The 9,244-nt window shown below is 43.5% G+C and overlaps 2 protein-coding genes across 2 annotated transcripts; both read left to right on the top strand.

The window, feature by feature from the left end:
* Positions 1–2,828: 2,828 nt before the first annotated feature.
* Positions 2,829–5,470, top strand: trim35-14 (tripartite motif containing 35-14). Its single transcript, XM_072377566.1, has 7 exons — positions 2,829–2,846; positions 3,003–3,457; positions 3,586–3,681; positions 3,756–3,986; positions 4,075–4,097; positions 4,180–4,298; positions 4,435–5,470. Exons 2-7 carry the CDS (start codon positions 3,032–3,034, stop codon positions 4,974–4,976), a joined length of 1,437 nt encoding a protein of 478 aa, XP_072233667.1. The 5' UTR covers positions 2,829–2,846; positions 3,003–3,031; the 3' UTR covers positions 4,977–5,470.
* Positions 5,471–6,111: 641 nt separating this feature from the next.
* Positions 6,112–9,025, top strand: LOC140282806 (protein mono-ADP-ribosyltransferase TIPARP-like). Its single transcript, XM_072377364.1, has 5 exons — positions 6,112–6,947; positions 7,106–7,274; positions 7,417–7,604; positions 7,793–8,062; positions 8,228–9,025. Exons 1-5 carry the CDS (start codon positions 6,112–6,114, stop codon positions 8,679–8,681), a joined length of 1,917 nt encoding a protein of 638 aa, XP_072233465.1. The 3' UTR covers positions 8,682–9,025.
* Positions 9,026–9,244: the final 219 nt, after the last annotated feature.

Raw genomic sequence — 9,244 nt, 5'->3', positions numbered from 1 at the left:
TGACATCCAGCTAAATGTGAGCGTTTAACTGCTTCATCCTCAGGTAATGCAGCTATTTTCAAAGTAAACATCAAACAGATAAAAGTTGAAGATTGCATCTCTTTATTTATCTGTTCGCCTCAAGCAATTAAGAACTCTTCTGCATGAATACTGCAGCACAACTTCAGCATTATGAGCTACTCGGCTCGCTGGCTGATGATTTTGCCATGAGTAGGTACATCCTGACACCTAGTGGTGTAAAATAATTGCAACACTCACTGGTTTCATTGCCATGTCAGTTATTATGACAAATATATGGTAGTTAATGTCTATGTAAGTGTAAGCAGGTTGCAGTTGGATACTTCAGATGTGTCTAAAATGAATACAAAGATGGTGACAAAGATGATGTATGGCCTTAATATTTGGCTCATGAAGACATCATTAAGATGAATGACATATGATGATATAAGTTGAACATCCAGTCACATAATTCCACAAAAACCTTTGGGTGTGAGTTGCAAAATGTAACAAAATTGTAAAATGTGATTTCACAATATAGGCTTGTGTCTTTAATGTCCTTTTTTCTAAATACCAATAAAATAAACGCTTTAGTGGCTAGCTAAAGCAGAGCTCAGTGGGTCTTAAATGTTCAGTTATTGCAGGAGGGAAGTAAAGAATAAGCAGAAACATCTGCTGGAAGCTCAAACTCTCCTTTACAATAACAACCAGGCCATCTGTGACGCTGATTCTGAGTCCAAAACGCTTAACGTTTCCCGTTAGCGCCATCTTCGAAACACAAAACAGAGCTTAGCTCGAGGTGACCTTGCACAGGCTGACTTCATGGCAAAGTTTTTCTGTCAAGGTGACAAGCGCTCCATCAGTCAGAGCTCTCAGAGAAAGGCCAGGATTCCAGTGTGATCTGTGAAATCGGCCTCTTCATATCTAAGTTCAAATGAAAGTGGCTCAAGGGATGGAAATGTCAGCCTCAGGCTCAGCTCGCGCTGAAATGTGTTTACAAATGTCAGCTGGATTGCGGGTAAATCTTGCACAGATATTCATGCTCCCTTGAGCATAAATTCCTGTCACCCAGTTGAACTCTTTAATTCCTCTTTTTTTTTTTTCCTTCTTACTTGTGAGCCAGAAACCTTGTAGTTTCTCACTGTGACCAAATACCAAATAAGTACTTTCACTCCCAAAAGCCTGTGTTTTCTAATTATGCTTAAATAAAAAAAAGCCCTCATTATATTCGCCGGATATTAGCATGTTAGCCTTGTCACTTTAAGTATTTAAGCAAGTAGACAGCTTCTTAGCACCTCATGTGGCTGTAGACATCCATTATCAGTGCTTCTGAATGGTTCTTGATATGTTGAATCGAATATGGAAGGAGGAAAATACAACATCTGATACAACTCAAGGCATACACATAATTGTAACTAAATACAGCCTTAAATTCTGAGGTTATGTCTATGACTCGCATTTCAAACAGATCCTTCAACGTGTTTTCTGGTAGACGTGAGAAGCCACCTGCGTCTGAAAAGGAGGCTCTCAATATTCTTCATTAAAATGCAAATTTAGCATGAGGATCCCTGAGTGTGATCACCTGCTGTGAGTGATTTGTGCTTTGGCAAAGAGTTCTATGTGACTCGTGTGATGAGTGGCGCTGACCTGGTGAAGAGTCCAGGGCTCTCGTCGGGTGCCGAAGTGGGGCAATAGGAACGCGGCACAGCAGGTTCATTAGGCCTCAGCTCACTGATGGTGACGTTAAAAATAAGCTTCCTCACCTTTCAATAGCGAGACGCCAAGCAGACAAGATAGAAAATAAAGATAAAGTTGACACGGTGCTCTGAGGCTGCCCTATACATCAATCAAGCGTGTGAACTGCAGCGAGGAGACTATTTTTCTCTACTCCTCTTTGTTTGGGCATCAACAATGGCAAGAAAATAACACACAGAGAACGTTTTTGTGGTCTCTGTGTCACAAAAGAAACTGATAAAAAAAGGACTTAACCTCCTAAGACCCAGTAAGACATTTTTGTCCTCTGAAAGGGAGAAGAGTGTCACAGCTTTATTTAAAAAAAAACAAGAAACGGTCTACAGGAATAAAAGCTGTTGTCCTGTGGAGGGGGGATCCTGGGCTTTCCAGGGATATGTGACGTGTTTGTCCAGTGAAAGCTGTGCAACTTCAGTCCCTGACAGAGGACAAAAATGCATTGCTGGGTCCAATTAAAGGTGAATTAATGTTGGCTCCTTGGAGAAAATAATTTAAATGCGAGGAAGCCGCAAATCATCATACTTTGCCGGTAAATGAACAATCCAGTTTCATAACAGGCAAAAGTTATAAGTGTTAAGGAACCTTGTGTTGTTGTTGTTGATGTCCACTAGATGGCGACATACTATGAGAGCTGTATGAAAGCTCGGTAAAACCTTCACAGACAACTGAGAACAGACTGCAGGGTACTTCACATTGGACATGTTTTCATGTTTATTTATTCATTTATTTATTTGTTGTTGTCTTTTTTTTTTTGCATTGCAACATTTTTCAGATTAATATCTACAGTAACTGTTGTTTTCATTGATACATAATGCAGATAAATCAAATATGAGATGTGACTTAACCAAATGGTTATTTTTGGAAATCGTGAAACTCTTTAAATATGATGCAATTCAATAAAAAAAAAAAAACAGTTTAAAGAGAAAGAGAAAGAGAAAAAACAACATAAAACTGAATAAGGGTTACTATAACACTTGAAAGGGTTAAAAAGTTCAGCTGTCTCAAGACTCCACCTCCATTGGGTGACTCAGCAATACGAGAAGCAGGAAGTGCTCACTGTTAGGCATATATTTCTGACTCAAGAATACAGCTGTCGGGTATGTCTGACACCCATTTTTCAAATAAAACTTTGTGCCTCTGAAAGCTTGTAAAACGGATGCGCATTGAGATGTTTCACAGCATGAACTTAAAAGACTAAAGCCAGTGGTTGTGGGTATAATGTGTGTGTGATCACCTTTTACTTTCATTTTCAGGGTAATATTTCAGGGAGCTACGTGTCAGGATGGCAGGTCGGCTCTCTTTGGCTGAGGTGGACCTCACCTGTTCCATATGCTGTGACATCTTCAGGAACCCGGTGGTCCTCAAATGCAGCCACAGCTTCTGCGCGACCTGTCTGCAGCAGTACTGGACTCAGCGGGGACAAAAACACGACTGCCCTCTGTGCAGAACCGAGAGTCTGGACGACCCTGTACCCAGCCTGACCCTGAGGAACCTGTGTGAGTCTTGTGTGCAGGAGGAGAGTCTAGCTGTGGAGACAACAGAGGGGGAGCTGTACTGTGATCCGGGGGAGATGTGCCCTGTTCATGGAGAGAGGCTTAAGCTTTACTGCCTGCTGGACAAGGAGCCCATCTGCGTGGTCTGCCACACCTCAAGGAAACACAAGCAGCATGAGTGCTGCCCTCTCAGTGAGGCAGTTGTGGATGCAAAAGTAAATATTGAGCCTTAAATAAAGAGTTGCTCGTACTTGGAGGCACTTTATTATCCCTCTTTATAACATGTTATGACTTACGAAGTTTGTGAGAAGTGAGATTAACCCTCTTTTAACCATCCGCACAGGAGAAAATGAAGTCCGCTCTAAGCTCCTTGCAGGAGAAGAAGGACACGTTTGACAAAATGAAGAAAAACTTTGAGGAGGGAGTGGCGTACATTCAGGTGCGGCATTTCTTAAAACAGCAGCTCTGTGTGCCGGTCGTCTTCAGGCCATACTGAAGCAGGTTTTCTTTCAGGTCCAGGCTCGATTTGTGGAGAGGCGGACCCACGAGGAGTTTGAAAAACTCCACAACTTCCTTTGTGCCGAAGAGGAATCCAGGATGGCGGCGCTGAGGAGCGAGGAAGAGCAGAAGAAGGAAGAGATGAGGCAGAAGATTGAAGAGATGGAGAGAAACATTTCGTCCGTGTCTGAAACCATCCGAGTTCTGGAGGAGGAGATGGCTTTGGAGGACATCTATGTCCTTCATGTAAGTTTGTACATGTTCAAAGTCAGCATAAATGTACGGATGATTATTACTTTTCAAATGCTTAATCTGGCTTTATTCTTTCTTTTAGAAATGCAAGAGTGCACTAACAAGGTATAAAAGATATTCTTCTTTTTCTGTTTTAAACTTTGACCTTTCTTGGCTATCGCATCGTAACTTTTTCTGCTTCCTGCAGAGCTAATTATCCGGCTGTGGATGTGATAATGGCTCCAGGAGCACTCATAGATGTGGCCAAATATGTTGGCTCTTTGACTTTCCAGGTGTGGGAGAAGATGCATAAAATTGCCAAATACAGTGAGTTCTTCTTAAACCGCATAAAGACATCTGCTTTACGTGGAAAGCTGCAGCTTCGTGTATTCATGAAGTTGAGAAAAGGTGTTTTTTTTGTCTGGAAGGAACCACAGCTGACAATCTGCCGTGTTTTCCTCAGCTCCAGTCACTCTGGATCCCAACACCGCAGCCCCCTGGCTCATCCTGTCAGATGACCTAACCAGCGTCCATGACAGTAACGAAAAGCAGAAGCTGCCCAACATCCCGGAGAGGTTCGACCCCGACACGGCTGTGTTGGGCCGGCAGGCCCTGACCTCAGGCCAGCATGCCTGGGAGGTGAATGTGGGAGATAACACAGCTTGGGTTGTCGGCGTGGCTAAAGAATCTGTCAAGAGGAAAGAGAAAGTTTCTTCGGTCCTGAGCAACGGCTACCTGTGCGTGTACTTTTACCACAAAATGTACTTCGCAGGTACCTCTCCTTTGACACGGCTAAGTCTGAAAAGGAATCCGCAGAAGGTCAGAGTGCAGCTGGACTGTGACAAGGGGAGGGTGTCCTTCTATGATCCGCATAACAACACGCTCATCTACACATTCAAACATGCCATCACCGAAGCTGTCTTTCCTTACCTCTGGGTGGGTTGCCAGAATTGTCCTCTGACAGTTGAGCCGGTGGAGGTTTTTTTAACAGTTCAGTCCACCTGAACTCGGACTGTTTTTCAGCAAAAAAAAAAAAAACTTGCAGCTTTCCTGAAATCAAATTGCAGAAATTCAACAAAACTATCCTGTTGATATATTTTCATGTGGAATTGTGACACAGAGACACGCAAAAATCAGCATTTGATATATTTTAGATTGAAACATATCTTTTTTGCTAATGTCTAACTAACCTGCCTGTCCAGTTAATTTTCTCTACATTTGATCATTTTTTTCAGCTTACTACTACACAAAAACAAATGGCATGTTTTTTTTATGTAAAAAAGCAAGCATAGCCTTGGTCTCAGAAGCTCATATTACTCATTCTAGCATAAATAACAACTTTGTGTGTTGTTTCTTGGTGAATATGTTATCTACAAATGGTTTTCTTGTTGAAAAGACCTTATTAAATCACTCGCCAGGCTTTTGGCCAATAACCTTTTTCAATTATACGTTTCTAAGTGCTTACATTTCATTTGTATGCTTTAGAACGGTTAAAACGTGTGTCTTCTTTAATAAAATGTCCTTCTAAATTACGTTAAGTCTTAACTTTTGATTTTAAGACCTGGTCCCACCCCACCTACACTGTAAATTGGCTCGTCGACGTTAACGTCCACCACCATCATGTCATCTTGTAATTAACGTCTTGTAGCAAACCTGCGTTTCCTTTTTCTTTTCCTTTTTTTTTGCCCAAAAAGGTGACCCACTACGGGCTCAACTTTTTAGACGGTAAGGTACAACAGTTATGAACTAATTATTTAGCTTAATTCACCTGTTTGCTTGTCTTATAGCAGCGCTAATGGTGCGCGAACACATTAGCATAATTTAGGGAGTTTTTTTTTTCATGTGGTCGAATCGTTAAGGTTCTCAGGAAAACTACTTTTTTAATAAATGGCTTCCTCCCAGACGAAAGGCATCAAAGTAAACTCCAAAATGAAGTAAGAACATGCTTTCTAAATCGTTTCCCTCCTTGATAACATGATTTTTTTCACATTTGCTGCCAGCTTCATGGGTTTAGATAAAACTATACAAGTGCTCCTGAAACAAATAGTTCAACTTCTAGTTTAGTTAACTGTAGCATAAGCCACGTTCCTGGTGCCAGTTTGCTCAAAATTAAGACTTGTTTTTGCACAGTAATCTCAAGATGGCCGGTGTTTCGTGCAGGAGAGGAATGAAGAGAGATTTGACTGCCAAAGCTGTAGCAGCAAGCCCTTCATCCAAATTATCCAAAGCCACCACACTGAGTCCATGTCTCCTCTTGCTGGAAATCCCTGCTGACGCCAACACCAGCCTCCCGGTGTGGGATGCCTTTAAATCCAAGCAGGTTGACATCAAATGGACAGTCAGTCCTTACAGCATCAGCGTCCAGTTGACACCTATGACCTCCAAGCAGGGGAACAGCAGAGGTTCTTGTAAAAGTGGAAACGCGACCAGCATTTCCTGCAGGGTACTGCAGCAACAGATCCAGTCTGTCATTCAGCATCATGCTGCCCCGCAGAACACCTCCCATGGGACGCTGGCCCTCTCCCAAAACACCAATGTGCTGCCATGCCCTACATGTCACCTGGAGAAAACCCCTCCAAGCTCTCCAGCCGCTTCCTTCAGTGCATCTTTGCCTTTTGTCTCCACTCAGCCTCAGTTTTCCCATCAGCCCGGCTCCCTCACCTGCAAAGAGGTCCCATCCACCACGCAGTCCCCAGCAAGCACCTCCACCTGCAAGCCGCTGGCCCAGTCTGATGTGCCATCCCCCTTGTCGTTCTGCACAAAGAGTGCCGCTGACATCAACATCTGCGACAACTTCCTTTTGGGCATCTGTGGGGAAGGAGTAATGTGTAAAATGCACCACACTGCCTATCCATTTCACTGGCAGCTGATGTCTGTCAGCACCCACCAGTGGATGGACTTGTCCCCTCGCTGTCAGGTTTTATTGGAAAGGATTTACTGCGATGTAGATCAGGAGTACATTTACCTCGAAGATGGGTGAGTAAAAGGGGAGAAAAGTAAACTCGGCTGCGGTCATTCCTCACAGGATTGATGCAAATAGGAAGATGGGCACCGAGTATAAAAAAAAAAAAAGCTAAATTGGTGGATTTTCAATTGCAACCTTATTATGGTTTTGTTTCCAACATTTCCCTTAGAGATGAATACTATGCTCTGGACTTTGACGTGATGCAGTTGGACGATCTTTCGAAGTACAACGGGGTTAGACGGCTGACCAACTCTGATTCTACGATCCGGAACCCTCATTTTCCAAGCAAATGGAAAATCTACTGGTGGAATGAAGACGAATTTCAAGAGTACACATCGGTGATTTTTTTAAAATTCTTTTTTCATTTATTGCTCCTTCACTCATCGGCTGCCAGTTTTTGCTCTCAGCTTCGAGCTCTCATTTTGTTGGCTTGTCTTTAACTGCTCTTGATTTGCATTTCATTGACTTATTTCTTTGTAGGATCTGTCCGCCTGCCTGCTAAACAAGATGAGTAAAAAAGAGCCGGCCTGCTCCTTTCATATCGGCACACAGGAGTACAGGATGGATTTCACCACCATGACTCAGGTCAACGTCACCACAGGGTTCCAGAGAGAAGTTCGCTACAGACCTGTGTACCGTTCTCCTCAGTCCATGCGGCCTTACCTCAGGTTGGTCGAGTGTAGCGAAGGGAGAAGTCGAAACCATTGGGAGAAAGACGCAAAGTTATCTTTGTTAGTTTTTTACGAATGAAAACTGGTTCAGGCTCACCTGAAATCTACAAATTAAGAGAGGGGATTTGCCTCCTTACATACAATAAATACGTCCTTCCTATTGTATCTTTACTCCCCAAAATTAGGACGGGAATCCAGTCTGACTTGACCCCGTCTGATGGTGTTCCTCCTGGGTCCAACTTTAGCGTGGATCCTCTTGAGGAGTTCAGCACCTGGTACCCTCCAGTTTGGTCTCCGGCCTCAGAGCACGATTACAGCCTGGTGGATGTTCCAGTGGGAACTCAGGCTTACCAAAGCATCCTGAAAATCTTCTACGATAGTCTGCCTGAGACCAAGGTGGACATCATCGGCATCCAACAGCTCCAGAACCCACTCCACTGGGACAAGTACCAAAGGTCTTCTGCACTTCCGCTTTATAGGAGATGTTGGCGTGAAATTGCTCGCCCTTGTTGCCCGATAATATTTAACTTGACACGTTCTATTACTTACTGGACAGTTGAATCGAAACCACGCATTTTAAGGACTACTTTCCAACAGTTTTACCTGTGTTGCAATTACAGGCAAAAGATACACATGCAGAAGCAACGCCCCAAGTCTAAGAAGCCCCTGGAAAGGCATCTCTTCCATGGGACGACCAAGGACGCCTCAGAGAGCATCTGCCACAACAACTTTGACCCTCGAGCGGCGGGGGTCAACGGTAATTCCCTAGGTTATGGATCCTACTTTGCCACCACTGCCTGCATGTCCGACTACTACGCATCATTGCAGGGCTCATTAGGGGTTCGCCACATCTTCCTGGCCAAAGTCCTGGTGGGGAGGGCAAGCGTGGGAAAACACAACTACCGCCGGCCGCCATCTCGCAACTCCAAGAGGCAGCGCTACGCCCTCTACGATTCCTGCACGGACAACAGGGAAAATCCCAAAGTGTTTGTTGTTTTTGACAGCTGTCAGTGCTACCCATACTACCTGATCAAGTACAAAATGCTGCCTGAGGCGATTTATATTCATGAGTGATATTGACAAGTGTTGCCGGCAGGGGAGTCGTTAATTGTTCAGAGGGGAGCCGTGTTCGTGATGTCACTGTGATGTCACCGTGATGTCACCAGCAGCTGGGAGCATACGTTCAGTTTCCATAAAAATGTGCAGGCCACAGATTCTTGATGTGCAGTGACGTTCTACATGTGAGCAAAAGGTAGAAATGCATTCAAATCAGCTTTCAAAGTTACTTTATTTTGGTTATTGAGTTAACATCAAGGAAAATAAGTACTTTTTTGTTTTTCTTCTCAAATGCATCCTGAATCGAAAACTATGTTTTCATTAATTACGCCCCCACCCACCCCCCAGCATAATAAAATGCTAAACAGGTTTGATCGTCTGTCATATTTTCATCATGTTAGAGCTGGAATGTAGTTTCACAGAGGACTCACGGTACAAGAAAAACAAATATTTCCATGAATCCTTTCGCCTTTTTGTAAAACTTAATTGCACAAGTTCATTTTAGTGGAGTACAAAATGACAACTGGCTTGTGATAAACTGCTAGAAAACGGTTCCAATAGGCTTTTTTTGAGCTGGAGAA

This window comes from Leuresthes tenuis, unplaced genomic scaffold (assembly GCF_036924035.1).
Source record: "Leuresthes tenuis unplaced genomic scaffold, fLeuTen1.0.hap1 SCAF_23, whole genome shotgun sequence".
NCBI classification, from domain to species: Eukaryota; Metazoa; Chordata; class Actinopteri; order Atheriniformes; family Atherinopsidae; genus Leuresthes; species Leuresthes tenuis.
The sequence above is the reverse complement of the archived record's forward strand: the minus strand, read 5'-3'. Positions and strand labels throughout refer to the sequence as shown.